The sequence below is a fragment of the Lycorma delicatula genome, chromosome 3 (assembly GCF_047948215.1).
Source record: "Lycorma delicatula isolate Av1 chromosome 3, ASM4794821v1, whole genome shotgun sequence".
Taxonomy (NCBI): Eukaryota; Metazoa; Arthropoda; class Insecta; order Hemiptera; family Fulgoridae; genus Lycorma; species Lycorma delicatula.
This window is the reverse complement of record NC_134457.1, coordinates 6451586-6472712: the sequence shown is the minus strand read 5'-3', so window position 1 is coordinate 6472712 and position 21127 is coordinate 6451586. Positions and strand designations below refer to the sequence as shown.

Below are 21127 nucleotides of genomic sequence, written 5' to 3'. Positions count from 1 at the left end.
GTCTACACGATTCATTTTTGTATCTCGAAGACGCTCTGACTTTTGAGTTAGCTCTAAAAGGTGATATTATACTTAACATGGGAAAACGAGTGTAATAAAATGTTTAATAATTACAAGCTTAGCGTTTTATGAAAACGATGCAAAGCAAAACATTACGGTATATTTTGTTGTAAACGGTTCAAGTCGATCGTTCGAACAGAAGCGCTATCGTTACTATTGATGAGAACTTTACTTAGAAATTTACCTTTTATTTCATTAGTTGTATCTTTAAAACTTTTGTTATTAGAAAACTTATACAAAAAGTCAATATCGAGATAACTGATTTTCCGGCTAACTTCGTTCGGTCAATTACTATGAGGTTCTTCTTTGTCTTCTAATATGGGAAAAAGAAGTTAAATCAGGTTTGTTTGGTTCGTAAAGTCGGTTCTTGCATTATTAAAATCAGTCCCTTGTACTAAGAAGCGTGTAACTTTGCGGTGACTTTGCTGTGTTATTGAATGGTAAAAAAAAATTGTAGAGAGAATTTTATTAATTACTCATTAGAATCGCACCAATCTTATCTTCATAAAATTAATAAAAAAAACGTTGCTTGTCGTTTTATGTTTACTTTTTATTGGCGTGAAAATAGAAAAAAAAGGTTTTTCCATCAGATTTACGAGAAATAAAATTTGGACAACCGTAAAAAATAACAGACTTTGATAAAAATTTGATATTTTTTTATATGTTGTTCATCTGATCCTTATTTACTCCTCGGTAGAGTACCCGTTCGATTAAATGATTTTCAGAACGCCTCCTTATTTTGCTAGAATCACATTCAGTCTGGTTTCACACCAATATGCGGCTGCAATTTGCTATTGTTAATATGTTTTAAAATTTTCGACGACGAGTGTACCGTTGTAAATATGTGTAATTGGACCGGAGAACTTGGGTTCCAAGAGCCCATTTTTAATAATAAAGTAGTTTCAGATCCATGCACCTCCATCAATTTATTTTAATTTCAAACTATTATTGTCTAATTCTTGTTGCGCTGACGATTCCTACGATTGCCGATAAATTTTAAGGATGTATGCAAATAAAGTTATAAATTGGTAGCGGATTCGGTTAGGATTCGAGTTGCGAGCTACATAAATCGGATTTGAAAATATCAGTGAATCGGCACCGACCGAATATAGAGTCGGATACCTCAATAGTATATACGAATCCTGTGTACCCTGCACCTGAGGGAATATTAATAGTGTAAAACGTCTTAGTCCCTGTTCAAAGTTTAGGTACTTTAATCGAAGAGTTGAGAATATTCAGACGCAATAATGAAATTCGTAACAAAAACCGTATGTATTTTCTTAACTTAGCGTAAAATGGAATGAAACGGGGATATTTTTGTAAGATTAGATTCGATGAAAAAATAAAAGAGATAATAACTTTAAATAATACAGCTGTCGGATAAAATCACTTTTAAACTCGTTTCAAAACTGAAATTGACGTTAGACATTGTGTGCGACTCCGCTGTGATGGCGAGGAAAATATTCTTATCGCACTTTTCTTTTGTACAGGGTAAATAAAGCGACACGATCGCGTTGATGCTGCAAAAAGATTTCAGCTCGGTCGGGCTACACTTTTTATGAAAAAAAAAAGACATAAGTAGAGTAACGCATTTATTATCATGTTATCAAACGTTTAATTAATTCATCGTGTTATTTTCAGCGACGTTTGTATTGTTCAAACTACATAAATTTAAAGGTGCCAAATTTAGAGGGTATTTGAGGTTCCGTGTACCTTTTTTGATAGTAAAATAATTGAATAGTTCACCAAATATAAAACCGTTTTTTTCTAAGGAAACTGTACGACAGAGTTCACTTTTAAGTTTTATTTCGTTTTACCGGTTCGGTATTTTCTTACGTTCGTGAATTTTGCTATTATTATACTGTGACGACATTTAATTAACGCGGTTAATTAATCGTTTCGATTTCATCCGGATAATGGATCAATTGTTGGTAATAATTGATTTCCGGAAAGGAACTGGCTATCTCTTAACACGTTTCCTGACATTAAATGACCTCTCTCTCGTGCACCAGGAACTTAGTGTTCCGTTTAAGGATAACGTTGAACCGACTATCACTTTTTTTTAATGTTAAGATTAAAAACAAGATCTATCAATCACTTGGTAGGTTTATTTCCTAAACGTCGATCGTTTTCATCGTAAACAGTTGACGGTACGAAAAAACAAAATTGTTAAGCACATAGGTAAAAGAAGTTTCTTTAACCACCTTTTTGCCCTGTAATCCGAATTTTAATGAGCGTTTATAGTCGTGCTCATACATCAGAGCGGATTTAAACCGCTGTCAACCGTTTGTTTTTATTTCACCCCCCCCCCCCCCCACCACCTAATCCCTATCCTTCCTTTTATCTCGTAGGTATCTGATCACAATTCAGCTCGAATCTAAAAAAAAAATTAAAAAAACAAATTCCTGCCTCTTCCTATCCAAACTATTTTTTCCTTCTTAACTTTATTCATTTCGTATTCCTTTAACGCTCTCTTTATGATGTTAAAAATTATAACCTCTGAAACCGCCTGCACGTTTAGTTGATGAGGAAAAGTGAAACAAAAGCAGCAAACGTGTCATACGACTACCTCACCTCTTCACACGCTACGCCTCACGTACATCACATATGATCTTATTCTTGATTATACTTTGAAAAATAATAAACTGATGTGCGCTTCCACATACACACACAATAGATAAGCGCGCACACACACACACACACACTTATATATATATATATATATATTATGCGCATTAGTGTACAAAATATCTCGCTGGTGTGAAATTATAAAGTAATGTAAAGGAGAATAGTTTGTGATTACTAGATCAGGTTTCCGTTACTAAATCAACTTGTCTTCGGTTATAATATTTTTTGTGTAAATATATACTGCCAGCGTGTACATAAACACAAAATAATGTTTTTTTTGTCTTCAGTCATTTGACTGGTTTGATGCAGCTCTCCAAGATTGCCTATCTAGTGCTAGTTGTTTTATTTCGGTATATCCCCTGTACCCTACCTACATCCCTAACAATTTGTTTTACATACTCCAAACGTTGCCTGCCTGAACAATATTTTCCTTCTGCCTGTCCCTCTATTATTAAAGCGACTATTCCAGGATGCCTTAATATGTGGCCTATAAGTATGTCTCTTCTTTTTACTATATTTTTCCAAATGCTTCTTTCTTCATCGATTTGCCGCAATACCTCTTCATTTGTCACTTTAACCACCCATCTGATTTTTAACATTCTCCTATAGCACCGCATTTCAAAAACTCTAATCTTTTCCTCTCAGGGACTCTGATCGTCCAAGTTTCATTTCCATATAAAGCGAAGCTCCAAACATATACTTTCAAAAATCTTTTCCTGCCATTTAAATTTATTTTTGATGTAAACAAATTATATTTTTGACTGAAGGCTCGTTTCGCCTGTGCTGTTCGGAATTTTATATCGCTCCTGCTTCGTCCATCATCAGTAATTCTACTTCCTAAATAACAAAATTCTTCTACCTGCATAATCTTTTCTCTTCCTATTTTCACATTCAGTGGACCATCTTCGTTATTTCTACTGCATTTCATTACTTTTGTTTTGTTCTTGTTTATTTTCATGCGGTATTTCTTACGTAGGACTTCATCTATGCCGTTCATTGTTTCTTCTAAATCCTTTTTACTCTCTGCTAGAATTACTATATCATCAGCAAATCGTAGCATCTTTATCTTTTCACCTTGTACTGTTACTCCGGATCTAAATTGTTCTTTAACGTCATTAACTGTTAGTTCTATGTAAAGATAAAAAAGTAACGGGGATAGGTAATATCCTTGTCGGACTCCCTTTCTTATTACAGCTTCTTTCTTATTTTCTTCAATTATTATTGTTGCTGTTTGGTTCCAGTAAATGTTAGCAATCGTTCTTCTATCTCAGTATTTGAACCCTCATTTTTTTAAAATGCTGAACATTTTATTCCAGTCTACGTTATCGAATGCCTTTTCTAGGTCTATAAATGCCAAGTATGTTCGTTTATTTTCTTTAATCTTCCTTCTATTATTAATCTGAGGCCTAAAATTGCTTCTCTAGTCGCTATACTTTTTCTGAAACCAAATTGGTGTTCTCCTAACACTTCCACTCTCTTCTCAATTCTTCTGTACAGAATTCTAGTTAAGATTTTTGATGGATTGCTAGTTAAAATAATGTAGGCTCCGATTAATCATAGAAAAGAGCAGTGTGGGATGGTTGACTAGCTGATTTTGTTAGATTTAATAATTATGTTCAATATAAAATTGAAACGAATTAATTTCACGATCTTAGACCATAAATAACTAGATTTCAGAACTGTTAATCGCAATCTAGATTTGACTCGTTCGTATTTCCTGAAATCCAAAATAAACTAAACAAACCTAATCCAAACTAGGTAAAGTTTCTTCTTGTGAGAGTAATGATGTTCATTATACAGCTATTCACGGTGGTAAACAAAGTAAATATGTCAGTTTTGGTACATTTCAATAGTATAGGCGTACTGAAATACAGCCCAGCACATTCGGCGCGTTTAAGAAGGAAAAGGAAAATTCAAAGAAAAGGACATTCCTTATTTTCTTCGGTGAACCAGGCACGTGATGCTCTGCTTCTTTAGAATTATATTTCTCGTAAATAACTTGAGTCGTATGAAGTTGCCTATAAACGTTTATATATAGCACCTAACGTTACTGTTTTTTTTTTCCGAGAGTAAAATAATAATAGTTAAATTAATTTATCTGTATTTTGCTATTTTTATATTTTCTCATTCCACTTTTTATTTCTTATAAATTATTATTTTTTGTTGTTAATTCGTTTTTAAGGAAAATTAAATTAATATTTTCACCGATCTAGTTTGGTAAAGTTTAATTTTTTAAATTAACAGGTTATTACGATGTTATGTGTTTGTGTACTTATGTTGTTCAATTTCTTATCTGAGTATGAAGACTTAAATACTCGACATCTCTAGCTACAATGTTCGGTGATAATCTTTTAAAGCGGCCGTAAATATATTTTTATTAAGGTATAAATGAAAATTTTTATTTCATTTTATATTATGTTTTCTGTTGGAGGTTTATATATTTATTTTAATTAGTTGTCAGAAATTGTATACACGATTTTTTGTAAACTTTTTATGTATATTTGATGTGACCTTTCTTTATTGGTTGCAACCGTCCTCAAACAAGACAAAATCAGATTGTTAATTTTAATTACGGTATGAATAGTTAATTTTACTGTCTATCATGACGAAATAAATTTTTTCTTTGTATTATTATAAAATCTTTTTTCTTATTCTAACAAAAAAATCAAAATATTATTTATTCGATTTTTTATGTAGTCATCTTATTGATTCTTTGGAAAAAAAACAGATCGGTTCAGTGTATATCATTAAATTGGTTTTTTCCATTTTCCTGGCAGAAGCTTTTATTTTCAACGAAGAACGGTTTTATATTGTCGTACAGAGATGATCCACAAATATATTTTATTAGAAATAAATTGAACTGATCGACTGGAATCCGTTGACAGCGTTTAGAGCTTGCAATCCAGGCTCGTGATTTCAGTTTCTGATTAAAGGGTTTTTCTTTTTCTATTAATACATTGACTTTTTTTTAATGTTAAAATACTTTGACTTTTATAGAGTCTTTTCAGCCTAGTCGTTATAAAATGTATTAAAAAATACAAATAGTGGTTATACTGTATTAAAAATAAGCGAAAAAGGAAACCTTTTACGGGAACGGAAAAAGGTTGAATGTGTTTTATCTAAACCATTTTATTTATTTATATAATTTTTTCTTTTTTTCAGAGTCGGAAGATGGTATGAGTTGGTCGTCAGTAGTGGGCGGAATGGCCACGTCGTGATGGAATTGGCTTTGCCGCTGCTAACTGCTCTGTTACTAATGATCGGTAAGAAAGCGTATATTGATTAGCTGTAATTTTTTTTCTTCTTGCTTTTGCGCTTTAATATTTGCGCCTAACATATTGCAGTAAACGCTTATCCTTATCGTCTTTCTGTCGATTAGAATTGTCTGCACCGTGAATAATTAAAACATCTGCCATTTTCGAAAAATGTTTTTATTTGTTCTTGTTCTTTTATTGTTAGTTTTATTTGTTTCTTAAAAAAATTCAATAAAGTACTTGAACATTTTTTAATTTAGCCTGTTCAAGACTACATCTCACTCACACGTCACGACCAAGGGACGCGGATGCGTACGGGCCCCGAATCCAGAAAGCTGCATGGAATTTCTGGAGACTACCGGAATATTCAAATTTCTCTCTCTCTTTTCATCAATCCGTAGATTAGTTATAGCCAATTTCCGAATTTTTCTGTCCTGCGCCTTGCTGTTGAGTTTGATAGCTTTGGCAGTTTACGTCACTCATGATCTGCTTGACATATTCCAGTCTTACTCTTCCTCGACGGTTCCTTTCCTCAGTCTTCAAGATCTCCTCGTGTCTCAGCAAATGTCCGATTAATATATCTCTTAGAACAAAAAATGTACATGAAGTAATTAACCCGCCCGGTTAGTTAGTCTAGCGGTTAAACTGATCATCGCAAAATCAATTGATTTTTGAAGTCAAGTGTTCTAAGGTTTGAATCTTTGTAAAGGCAGTTGTTTTTATATGGATTTGAATGAGAGACTACGGTTACCGTTGTTCTTTTGACAATCGGGTTTCAGTTAACTACACGTTTCAGGTGCGGTCGACCTGAGTGTTCCAGACTGTATGTTTACCGGTAAATTTACACTTACTCTGCGGCTCCGTCAGGTCTGGCAAGCTAGTAACGTAATTGCATTTGCCTATACGCACACCCAGACCCGGCAGTAGCTAGAAATCTCGATGGGGAAAACAAACGTGACGTCATTAAGAGGCGACTTTGTGTAATAAAAGTATGTGAATACCTTTTACAAAAAAGAGGATGACCTCAAAATTTATTCTAAGTTATAGAATGGAAATAGACGTTCACGTACGTGAAACTAAAACCTTACAAAAAAAAAAAAAAATGTCTCGAGTGAACTTAAATACGACGCTTAAATTTTCATTTTAAAATTAGCATTTATTTACTACAAAAATTTGTAAACTGTCAACCGTGTAGCTTTACTATAATTTATTTTTATGAAACACAGAAATACTAGTACGACAGAAAATAGAGATAGGTTAACAAGATTAAAAAAAAAAAAAAACATTTAAGTGGCATTAAGGAGCGATCCAGAATCCATTCCTCTTTGTCTACTTGAAATCCCTATATTATTAATAGAAAAGGATAGCAGATAATAATAAAACTAAATAGAAAGAGAGAGAAAACTAAAAAGTGAAAAGGTCGATCGCCTTAGAGTTGTCTTTAGGCCAAATGTAACATCAGACTGTCGGACATAATCAGCTCCTGTCCTTGTCATTTTTATCTTTAATTAATATGAGAATCGGTAGCTAAAGGTATTTATGATTACAACCAAACGTATTCGCGTACAGCTTTGTAATAAAAAATAAATTTTTAATTTTATTTTTATATAACTGTTATAAAATTAATAATTTATTGTAATTAATAACAAAAAAATCCCTTTCGGCACGTCGGAAGGCGGAGGTAGATTTCACCGGTGGTAAGTAGGGGATAAAAAAGATTTCCACCTTAAACTTAAGAAAAACTTAAAATTTACTCAATACGACAACGGTTGCACGTGAAAAAAATGTCACATGTTTAACATACGATTTTTCTACGTATTTAGGGAGGTATGATTTTTTTTTTGTCTTCGAAACCCCATTTTTTCCACTTCCTGGACAAATGGTTGGTGGTATCAAAAAACTTTACTTAAATAAGGTTTAGGCCCTTATCCAAAGAATAGTAAAAACTTTAAACGAATTCGATATTTTACTTAATAAGAAAGTTATAGTGAAGAATTTAGAGAAATACTACATTTATAAATATAAGAACTTCAATTTGGTGAACCGTCAAACGCATTTCGAAAAGGACGATCTATTTAAATAAGCTATAACATCTGCGCATTTAACTTCTGTTTTTAACATATGGTTGAAATTTTAATTAGTTTTACCTTAGCGACCGATTACCTAATATTTTATTAATTGTGTTAACAACTGATGATGAATCGGAGGGTCCAAAAAGGCCCTATTATTGAATAAAAAAAGGTTGTTACACTTAAAGTTGAGATCAGTCTTGATATTTTATGTAAGTGTGTACATGGTGGTTCTTGAACTATAAATACTATATAAATGTATATATAAACTATTAAACTGATAGTGGTTTGTGGTCTGGGGGATGTGAAACGCGAACACGTCGAAATATTCCGGAAGTCGAATCGTGGTACTCGTTACAATAGGTAGGATTTCCTTATGAAATCTATCTAATATGTAATGAATTATGTCGGGTATAAATTTTAATTAAGTTTTTCCACGCTTGCCCTTGTAGGAATACGTCCAACAGATAAATTTAAATAAATTATTTATTTTATAATCCGAAGTGGAATATAAATGATTTTTAAAGCCGACCTATGAGAAATTTTTGCAGCGCTTTCAGTTTGACCTGGTTCGTCCGTTAGGGAAAGATTTATTTTTAATTTTTTAAATTATGCATATTTCCTCTTCATTATCCTTATCTACTTCTCTGTTATTTGATGTTTACTGCTATTAAAACGCAGTTTAATGAAATAGATGCATGCATGTAATGCATATTACTTTCACAATAGAAATGTTGGCTTTTATCTGTTAAGTGATAAAAAGCGAATAAAGAATTTGTATCCAACACTTAATTTTAGGATATTAAAAGTGCCAGCATAAATCCAACGTTTAAAAATTTTGTTTTATGTCGTTTTTTTTTAACTATCGGACTATTTAGTTCACCTTATTTTTTTTCTACATATTTTTATTATTATTATTATTATTACTGAAACAAGCTTAAAGGCCGATTCACACAGAAAACTAAGTTAAGCAATTCTAGTTTCGTTAGTTTTGTTTTACCCTCATCACTAGACTAAGCTGCGATTCTTTTTTTCTCCTCCCAAATTCACTATTGTTGTTTTTGTTTTATTCAAATGGAGTTTAGTTTATTTACATAGGTCCACAGAAGTATTTTTCTATTGAAAGGAAGAATTATCGGTCCCGAATTCATCCTTGTAAACCTCGTATTTTACGTAGACATTGGTATTTTACATGTTCAATAAACGATTCTATTGTAACATGAAAACGTTTATATTTAAAAATACCAAAATTTAGGTTAACAATTAAATAAAAAAAATAATAAATACGTAGAACAAAGTTCGCATAATCATTCTGAGATCGAACAGATTTTTTCCAACCGAAAATTTTAATCAACATCGAGGATCCAAAAATTTATCGATGTGAACTTCATAGATTTATCTACGAGGAATATTAATCATATGATTATTTCTTTTATTGTTGTAAAATCAATCAAACTCGAATAAATATGTTCGGTTACCGTTTTAATAAGAACTTGGAAAAGTGAAAACCGAATAAAAAAAAAAACACTCGACAGTGTTTAAGGAAACATTTAACAGAAAGAAAAATGTTAATATGTAGTAAGACAGAATGAAGAATTAAAGATGAATCTTGTGAAGTTACGTTTGGAGTGTACTTCTGATCGGTTGTGAAACATAGTTTAAAAAAAGACGAAAAAATACTGGACGCAATCGATAAATAGGACAGACAATGAAAAAAAAAGAATCGGTGTCCCGGGAAAGTGAATAAAATTAGTTAATCAACCCACCGGGTTGGTCTAGTGGTGAACGCGTCATTCCAAATCAGCTGATTTGGAAGTCGAGAGTTCCAGCGTACAAGCCTTAGTAAAGCCACTTATTTTTACACGGATTTGAATACTAGATCGTGGATACCTGTGTTCTTAGGTGGTTTGCTTTCAATTAACCGCACATCTTAGGAACGGTCGAACTGAGACTGTACAAAACTACACTTCATTTACACTCGTACATATCATCCCCATTCGTCCTCTGAAGTATTATCTGAACGGTAGCTAAATAGGAAAAAGGAAGTTAATTAAACGATTCAGATTAAAAACTTTGCTAAGCAGCTGGAACATATGAGAGGAAAGTTTGAATAAAATATCGTAAACGGTTCAAAAAAACAAGGTCGGAAATAAGTAAAAATTGTAAACGATCTCGGAAGTTATCAAGATCTTAAAAGTTAGCTGATAAGAAAGGAGAATGGAGTACCTCGCGGATCCGTATGGTAATGAATGATATAAAAGTTTAATTGTCACCCGTCACCCTAACAACTCTTTATTTTTAAGATAGAATATTTTTTATAATAATAGAATAAATATTAAATTGCGGTAAAATAAACATCTTAATCCTCCCTCTTCATGATATATTTCAAGTAAGAATGAAGAATATTAAAATTTAAATACGTATGAAATAAAACAAATTCTCGGAACTTGTAGGCAGCTACGTTCGACTATCCAGCACCATCTGTTCAACAGAGCAGTATAAACTGAGATATGCACAAGCGTGAAGATGGGAGGTAATAAAATAGCCGGACTAGCAAGCTGAAATTGGTTAGCTCATCTTTCTGGTTTTTTTTCTTATACGTATTGTATTGTCAGTAATTAAATCGTGGTTAATTTAAAGCGACATTCTTTTAAACAGAGAATATAATAAATATCACGGCACTAAAGTATATTCCGCCTAATAGTGTGAAATTAACAGCGATCACTTACTGTTAATAATTTATATAATATACTGTGCTTTAGATTGTTTACAGTTTCAGAAGACTGTTTGAATAAATTAGATCGTATTTTTTATTAGGTACGGTCAGGAAGCTTTTCCTTAATACTTAGAATACTAAATATAAAAAATAGCCTTAGACTTGAAAAGACAGAGTAAGTATTGACGACATAGCATTCAGATGATTTAATAGCGTTAAACCGGCTGAACAGAAAGACCATTAACAGTGCTCATAAACCCCGATATTTATACTAGATGAACGATCGTGGCAGATATCAGGGCCACGTCATTCAGTAGGTGAATTTTTTTCTTTGTTATATGAACATGAACGGTTTTATTATTTCTATTTTTCGAAAGATTTCTAATTAAATTGTTATTGATGGCGTTAGGAAGCCTGGGATTACCCGATAAGTACCTCGGCTGCAGATAAAGATGCTGAATATAAAACGGATTCTCTATTTAGCTCTATAGACAGAACCCTCCAAAGTACACGCGTACAAAGGAGGCAGGACCAGAGAAAGTTCCCAAGCTGTACAGCGATTCATCCGGTAAACGTTTGGGAGAATAAAGACAAACATCATCGGCGTAGAATGGAAATAGATAAGAAAATAATGACGAGACTAAAATTCTTATTCTAATGAGTACCTATAAGTCCCTCCAGTACAATCATACTCTTCTCGATCTCTTAGGTGAAAAATAATTAGATAAATGACGGCCGTCATTACGGAATGGTATTAGCGTCTTCGTTTTCAACCGAAAAATTCTGAGTCTCGCTTAGGCTTGCCGTTTTTCGTAAGCTACTCGTGCAACATGTATTCTTATGCGCAGAGTTGGAGCTTAATTACGAGTGTATAGTAACTTTATATTCAGAATTTTATTAAATTACGGGAACTTCTCAACGGTTAAACATCGAGAAATAATATTTAGCGGACGTTTCTATCTCAAATCGATGTTTTTTTCGGTATGAGACCACCACACTCTAAGCCCAAAAGAGAAGCCAGTCAAAAGTTTTGACATAATGAACCTCGTTCTATGAAACTCCTAGCCAAAATGGTGCTGATTTAATATTTTCCCCAGACGTTTTAAAATTGAGTGAAAAATAAATTCTCTACTAATATCTTAAGCGAAAACGATCGCTAGCCGATCAGGGTTTGGTCAGTGACCGTACAACTATTTACTCAAATCGTCTATTTATTTTTCGTGATTGAATATTTTTCGGTCTTTTGCACAACGGTAGCACTCTTTCGTAAGCCCAGCGAGTAAATTTAACAAGTTCTAATATTTTAGGAAACGTACAAACGCGTACAAACCGGGTTTGGAAATAAAAATTGTGTGCTGCTGACAACTAGATGGCATAGCGAGGGAAGTATCGAATACGTCCTTCTTCGACTCTCATATTCGCATTCATTCTTCGCCTACGTTAATTATTATCGCTCGATTTGAATTTTTATGACTTATACATTGTGTAGCATTATGAAAATTTAACCAAAATTGCGGGGTTTCGTTTTATTTCGAGGTAGGAGCATTTGACAATTTTTTTTTTTTAATGTCTCACTGTTGAGCAGTTAAATATATATGTATATATATATATATATATATATATATATATATATATATATATATATATATATATATATATATATAAATACTATGTATAACATAACAAGAATCATTAAAAATTTAATTCAAAGTAAATACTTGTGATTAATATTCTTCTTCTTTTTTCCTGTTTAGCCTCCGGTAACTACCGTTTAGATAATTCTTCAGAGGATGAATGAGGATGATATGTATGAGTGTAAATGAAGTGTTAGTCTTATACATTCTCAGTTCGACCATTCCTGAGATGTGTGGTTAATTGAAACCCAACCACCAAAGAACACCGGTATCCACGATCTAGTATTCAAATCCATGTAAAAATATCTGGCTTTACTAGGACTTGAACGCTGTAACTTTCGACTTCCAAATCAGCTGATTTGTGAAGACGCGTTAACCACTAGACCAACCCGGTGGGTTGAGTGATTAATATTCTGCCCAATCGCTTCCTCACGTTTGAATATACACACGTCTTTATGACAGAAAATCATGAATATAAATAAAACACGGGAATTTTTATTAAAACAGTCCTTACAAAAATATGAGCAATAATATTGAAGAAAAAAAAAATCAGAAAAAAAATTATTTTTAATAATTCTATTTAAATGCGGTGTTAATAAAGTATGGAAATACCATAACAACTTTCAACAGATGAATATAAATAAATGAAATTTTGCAAATGACCTGTATGAGACTACCACACCCAAAGCCCTCATAGCGGGAACTCGGAGATTTTAAACGGAAAAGTTAGGATTTGGTTTGCATGGCATTTTTCCCGCTACCACCCCATTCGGTCGCCCTAAAGCATAAAACCGAATGTCTGTGCCAAAAACGGTTACTGAGCTTCGAATCAGTTCAGCAACCCGTCCTAACTAGTTCCTAGAGCTAACCTAATTGCGTGAGCGAACTAAGGGTGGTGCCACACACCACTCGCTTTGTGTCCCACCCCGACCTTGTCATATATTACTGAAAAAATGGATAGGCGCACCCCGTCAACTAATAAAATATACGACACTCAATAAATTAAATTTATATTGTCAAGACAGCAATTCGCTGCCACGCTTAGGTCGCTGAATGCCAGAAAGTACCTGTCCACCATATTAAAGCGCTTGGAGCTTTTAATGGCGGGTGACTAGCCATCACTCTCGTGTAGCTTCCCACAGCAGCACGGTAGGAGTCTTTTTTCCCCTGAAAAACTACTGATGCCGGTTGAACAACGCAACGACATCAAGGAACACGGTTCGACAATGAGGCTCTCGCCGCTTATGAGTGGTGAATTTTGCCCTTGACCTCTTAAGGTCCAGGGTGATCTGAGTGCCCTTCCAAGGTGCCCTTCCAAGAGCTGGGCAGTCGAACATCATTTATTCGTTCGACTGGACCTCCCCGCAGACGCACAGCTCATCAGCAGCCAGGCGGGACCGAAACAAATATTGGTTCAAGTTCGCGTGGTTGGAGACCCGTTGCCCTTAAAAACAAAGGAGAGGCATACCATCCCCCCAAGTCCTGTATAAATCCATACAAGGACTTTCCTGTAGTCGTGGCGTGCCATTCCTGCTGCCATGCATCCATCTCGAGGATGTAGATGCAGGCGGGATATGGGCAACTATTCGAAATTTAGAACCGGTGCATTGAGATCACCGTTCCGCTCCGGTTCAGGCCTGGCCCGAAACTGCTTCCCAAATACCTCGGTTTCCCTGCCTTTTCTTAATCTCCACTTGACCGCCCTAACTTTCACTACTAAATCGATTGGGAGAGCCTTTCCCAATACGGTGGTAGCCTCATAGGAAGTTGTTTTCAAAACACCAATGCATATAATTAAGGCTGTGCGGTAAGCAATCCTTACGTTTTAAATAAGTGCTCGATTTCTATCCAACCTATCCGCCCAAACGGACGCAACATGAGACCATACTCTCAAAGACACCTCGGTACACCATGTAAAAATGACGGCCAGACAGCCCGCAATCCTTTTGAGCAATCCTCCTAAGCTTGTGAATCACAGAAACGGCGTCCCCCGCTACTTGTCTTATTTGGTTGCTAAACAGCAACTTTTCATCAAACAAAACACCTGGGCACTTAGGAATTTCAACTCGGCTCATGACACAGCCTTTATACTTAATGTGGGGGTTACGACCTGTACGTTAATTCTTCTGCACCCTTGAGAAGCATACACATCGTCTTGGGCACAGAAATCTTTAAATTTTGCATGTCGCCTCCGCGGTTGACAAAGCCACCAGAGCTCGGTCTTGTAGCTGCGGTCGTGAATTACTCCGAACTAACAGATTGCATTCATCGGTGAAAGCCTGGTCCGTGACCCCTTCAGGGAATGTTAATCTCAGAAACGCGTCAAATACCGGGTTCCACAGCAGCGGACCGAGAACGAAACCGTGCGGGCTTCCCCTGGTGACAGATTTTTCCACAGCTCAGTGTGCATCTCGAAACAGAGCTGTACGATTAGACAAATAGTCACGTAATACGGTCTGCAGGGCTACAGGAACATTGCGACTTTCCAATTCATAGAGGACAGAACTCCATCACAAGGAAGGAAATGCTGCTTCTATGCGTATAAAAATTGCCAAAACATATTTGTAGTCGGTGCTTTCCATCTCGGCAAGAGCATTTAAGGTGCAATCCTGGGTGCCAACCCCTTTCATGAAGCTCGTTGGCCTCGCTTTAGAAAACAGTTCACCTCAATTCTTTCCCAGAGCCGTTCCACAACCAGCCTTTCAAGCAACTTACCGATTAACGGCTTGAGGCTGATGGGTTGATAATTGCCGACCTCACTAGGATCCTTTCCTGGTTTTAAGAGCATCGACTGGAGACGTCGCATTAGCTTCCAGAGCAACCAGCAGTCTGGTAGCAAAGAGACCGTCCAGAATCGTGCCCAACTTCGCCAGCAAGTCATCGATACTCCATTAAAGCTGGAAGTATCCCGACACCAGTACGACATCGAGCGTACCCCTCGTGACTCCCACGACGGTGAATTGCTCATCCGAGCATTGGGGCATCCAAAAGACACTCAATTAATCTGATGTTAACTCTGGTACTTGTACCAGCTGGGAATCAGTAAATCGATTTACATAAAATGCTGGCAAGAAGCAGTCGAATTCATTTTTGATTTTCGGATAAGATCGCCACCAACTTAGACACCAGTGTCATATTAACTTCTTTTAATCTTCAACACAGCTAATTTTCTATCCCCTGTTCACCACCAATTCACTAAGCTTTAATGTCCGGTTATAAGAGGACTGTTTGGTTTTAAACAGCTGACAGATGTCTTTTGCGCTTGTCATCATTAAATGCGAGCGACAAAAGCTCTAACCTAGTTTATTTACTAAGTCATATTTCGCGCTATTACTGTTTCGATTATTATTTAACCTATCAACTTTCGTTCCGCTCTAACTCGTCGTCAGCACTAGCGTCTTCGAGTTCATATCCAACAGCCAGTGCTAGTGTTTGCTTAGTTCCACTCTAATCCGCCGCCAGCGCTAATTTCTGGACCCACCACTGCAGGCGATAATTGATCTGACGTCAGATGACCTTCAGTTGCTAACATCAGACCTTTACTTTGTTTTGTTTTGTGGCCTCCGGAACTACCGTAAGGAATCGCTTCAGAGGATGATATGTATGAGTGTAAATGAAGTCTAGTCTTGTACAATCTCAGGTCGACCATTCGTTAGATGTGTTGTTAATTAAAACCCAACCACCAAAGAATACCGGTATCCACGATATAGTATTCAGACTATATAAAATATACGATTTGGATCGGCTGGAGGCGACTTCTTCTCTGACGTCACATGGCCTCAAAATATGTTTACACCTGATCCTAATAAAATATCAGGTTTAAATCTAGGCAGATAGACCGTCAGGAGGCGCACCGCCTGTAACGTTACACCAGACGCAGGCTGAGGCACGCCAGGCGTCCGGTCCAACCACGACGGCTTGCGACTTTGAACTGCGCTTGAACGTACATATATTATCTACTTTCAGATTTTTTCTTAGCAGATTTTGACGTGTTACAACTCTAATCTTTCTTTTTAAAATGTTTGTTACCGCTATGAGAGCTTTTGGTGTGGTAGTCTCATACAGGTCATTTGCAAGATTTCATTTTTTTTTATTCATCTGTTGAAAGTTATTATAGTATTTTCATACTTTATTAACACCGCGTTTAAATAGAATTATTAAAAATAATTTTTTTCTGATTTTTTTTTCAATATTATTGCTCATATTTTTGTAAGGACTGTTTTAATAAAAATTTCTGTATGTTTTATTTATATTCATGATTTTCTGTCATTAAGACGTGTGTGTATTCAAACGTGAGGAAGTGATTGGGCAGAATATTAATCGAGTATTTATTTTGAATTAAATTTGCAATGATTCTTGTTATGTTATACATAATATATATATACATATATTTAGTATATGGATTTTTCCGACTTTATTCAATTACTACATGCCGTACGCTTGAAGAAATCGCTTAAAAACAAGAATAAAAACAGTGGGAGAGTAATAATTAGTGTAATATTTTAATTAGTAAAATTAGTTTACATTTCTGTGTGATGTCCTCGAATAGGTTATAAAGTTATGATTATTATCTATCTCGCATGGGTATTATGAAGAATATGATACGTATAAACAACGTCCGCATTCCTTTGCATAAACCACTTACTCCTTATTCAAGTCTATGGTTATCTGAATAGTTTTTTATACCTTTATTAAACCTACGATCTGAGCTGATCCGACCTTCATTTTGAATTGCCTTACCTTGCCTCTCCGGCTGTTGGACCAGTCTTTGTAAGACACGAACGTAATAGCCCGTGTAATTTTACTTCTTTTATCTATTTTATCCGCGTATTACATTTTATTTTGTTAACCGATTATTATTTATTTTTATTTTTTTGTGAAAAGAATATAGTGTAATTTTTTTAATATTTTAATCGCATTAGATTCCATTAATTCATTTGTATCTGTTCTTCGATATACTACATTTAAAAAATAATCACGTATATAGTATATATATTTTTATTATATTTTTATATAAATATTGTGACACGAAATTGATATTTTATTAATAAATTACTAATGCATTTATCATTTCATAACATTGATATTAAATGAAATCCCAGTCATGCTCCGTCTATTTACGTATATTACTTATTATATAATATAAAAATAGTAATTCTTATGCTATTATGTAATAAGTAATAAAAATTATATTTAAAAATTTAATTAACTTAAATTTTAACGAAAATAATATAGACGAGTATATAAAAAATCTGATGATATCGATTCACCAACTTTCTATAATAATGAAAAATCAAAACCAATCCAGAAAATCTGAGAAGTAAGACGAAGAATTCTAATTGAAGTAGCTGAAATTTCAAGGGATTCAGAATACTCTAAATAATTTTTACACGGATACAGGATTTTGTCAACCAGTAGGAGGACACTTCGAATATCTCTTGTAATTTTAGTACGCATTCGGAATATTTTAATTACATTACTCATTCTCTAGAAAAAATACTTCTTATAAATAACTAAAAAGAAGTTGTTTTTTTATATTTACTTAATGAAATAATAAATAAATGCAATGAATTAGTTGATTTTGTTAGAATTTCGTTATCGAATATCGTAACGATAAATTTCGAATAATTAAGTAACGAGAAACGATTTTGGAAAACGGTTTTTGGAATCGTTTCCGTACCAAAGTAGTTTTTTGATATAATAATCAACTACATTTATTCTGGTAACGTAGTCACAATCAGTTTTCTATAATTAAGCCGTTTCCAGACACCTTTATATATTTTCGTTTTTTATATCTACTTTATTTCTTATATTTACTTATAAAGTAAGTTTACCTATATGCACTTTATGTAGTGTAGGTTTCTTTTATTTACATTTAAAATATTGTACATTTTTTTTTTTACAAATTTAAAGCAATAAAAATAATAATTTGTTCTTTTTTTTGTAGTATCACTCGAACAGTTTAATCTGGAGAGATTTATTAAAGCGATTCATGGTCGAATAGTAAAATAAATTTAAAAAAAGATTCTCTTTCGATAAAAGTTTCACATGTAAACTATAAAAATGTTCCTTTTTGTTTTCACCAGTCAATAATCGGATACACCCGTAATTTATTATTTCTCTTCGTATAATTGTTTCTGATTGTACGTATTATTTTCCTATTTCGACATATTTTTAACTACTCAAATACACTTGAGTAAGATAAAAATAAATATCGATAAATACAAAAAATCAAATCACAAATAGTACGTTAACCACAAGAAATTTACAAAAACCGCGGGAAGAAACGATTGCTCGATAAACTCGGTTCGGTAAATATGAAAGAACAGAGTGTTCGAGAATAAATAGAAGGTTGCTGTCACGTTAGAGGCGATCGTGTTAATAAAACATAGTACTTATCTCAAGTGCAGATTTTTATAACTTTAAGTATTGTTGTAGATACTTCTGCACTCTTTTTCAAACTTTTCAACTAACCACATATGACGCTTAATTTTCAGCGCGATGTCAGATCGTTGAAAATAGAATGCATCGAGGTTAAGTGTAATGTACGAGCATATAAAAGGTTAACCATCGTATAACTTGACGGATGACTGACGTGTTACTCTGTCGTCATACAGAAACGTAGGAAAAATGTAATTATTATACTATTAGATACATTAATATTTTCTGCGTAAAATGTACAAACATGTCGTTTTCCGTTTTCTTTGTATCGAAGTAAAAATCGGGAAAAAAACAGTTTTTCAAAAGATTTTCGGAAAATAAAATTTAGACCGCTACAGATAATAAATTTATTTCGATTTCAAACTGTTGGATTCGAATTCGTGTTGGACGACATTAAAACGATACAAAATTATTGCAAGCGCCCTTCAGACTCTGTAATCTTTTTCTAGCTTTCCAAATTATACTTTACCGAAAATGTTAAAAACACCTTATTTAATTGCTATATTTACATTATATTTAATTTTTGTATCTTGCAGTTATGAAAATAGAAAACGCCAAACAAGTATTTTTATTTTAACCGTTTTTCTTTTTCTGTCTGAATGCATTTTTATAATATTATGGTAGTAGAAAAGAGTCGTTTCGGTTTTAATTTTATTGCAAAATAGAGATTTTACTAGCGAGTGGAGGAGTACTGGATTAAATTCCACTCGACTGCAATTTTTTTTTGTCGATTTCTGTGAATAGATGAATTTTATCCATCCGTTCTTCACAGTCTAGATGATGTGCTGACATTAGCGTTGGCGTAGTCAGGCCTGGTAGTCTGAAGCCGTGCTCTTGACTTTCCTGCTTTTACCCTGAAGGTGAGGTCAACCGTTCGTTCTGACCGACCTAGCGATTACATCAGCTTCTCGCTACCTGAATTACATTCTACGAAAAACAAAACTATTATATTCCCTCTCGCTCATTCTCTTTGTATCTCTTTTACTAAATTATAGTTTATATTGTTAAAATCCAACTCTGTTTTACCAAAACGTCATGCATATTCATTCTTAAATGAACTGTAACAAAAAACAAAATAATAAAAAAATATGAAGGAGATTCTGTTTACATCAATCTGTGTAGTAATAACAGCTTTACATCTATCCATCCGCTAAACTGTCTTATAACTTTGTTATTTTGTTCAATTATTTTTAAATGAATCTTCCCAAGATAAAAAAATCTGATGCGGACACCACACATGACTTCCTTGTACGCCTATTAAATTAGATATATACATTTTTAAAAGTACATAAGTTTTATTTCACTAATAACTTCTTTTTTTATTTTTTTATGGTGAAAATTTTGTTTACAATTCCCGGTTGATAATTATTAATAAATAATAGATAAAAATTAAAAGAAAAAATTAGAAAAGAAGAGATTAAGTCGCATTTGAACCGATATGCCTTCCCCTTCTAAGATCGAAATATTTCAGTAATTAAAATTTTATTTGGCTATAACTTTGTAACCGACGAAAATATGTACCGCTTATGATATATCGTTGAAATGCTCACAATGAGGGTTTATTACTTCAGTAAAGAAAAAGTCCAAAATCCAAATTTTTGGAGATTTTCGGCTTAATTTGGTCAATTCGATAGCAATCAAAAGGGGAGATGCGCAATTAGATGTTGCAACAGTCCTAAATCAAAAATTTCAACATCCACGGCTAATCATTTTTGAGTTATGCGAGATACATACGTACGTATAGACGTCACGCCGAGACAAGTCAAGATGGATTCAGGGATGGTCAAAATGGATACTTCCGAAATCTGAAAACAGACATTTTTCGCGATGATACTTCCTTTACTTCGTACAAGGAAGTAAAAAGGATCTTTCTTTATTTGCTTTTTTTTCGATTGATTTTTTTTCTAAACGTGGTGGTTATGAGCCCGTCTTGGCCGATTTCAATTTTGAATTTCTTAATACTTACTTATTCTAAATTATTCTCCTGACCTAATTTAATTTTTGTACTGTTTTAATTCAGGCGAAGAAATTCAGTGAAAGTGAAAAATAATCCTTTCTATAATTCAGTTAGTATTTTATGTTCTGTATGTATATATAAAATGATTACATTATTCACAGGTGTCTCGGGAGGATTCTGCTAAACTTCATAGGCATATTTCTCTCATTAAAATAATGAAAAACGTTCATATAACCACCGGTCCGAAAACGCTTCGTTAGCGAGTTACGGTTAGTAAAAGATTTCGCTCCGATTTCTGCTCCTCCGCTGAAATGAATTCCTGTTGAAATTCTGGGAAGATTAACGGGCGAATTTAGTAATTTCTTCAG

At 33.9% G+C, this 21127-nt stretch overlaps 1 protein-coding gene across 1 annotated transcript in view; it reads left to right on the top strand.

Moving 5' to 3' along the window:
• The first annotated feature begins 5855 nt into the window (after positions 1-5855).
• The window catches only part of LOC142321364 (repulsive guidance molecule A-like), an 83636-nt gene continuing 68364 nt past the window's right edge, over positions 5856-21127 (top strand). Inside the window, exon 1 of the mRNA XM_075359391.1 lies at positions 5856-5951. Within this exon, the coding sequence (XP_075215506.1) occupies positions 5906-5951 (46 nt within the window). The 5' untranslated portion in view covers positions 5856-5905. The remainder of the gene's footprint in view (positions 5952-21127) is intronic.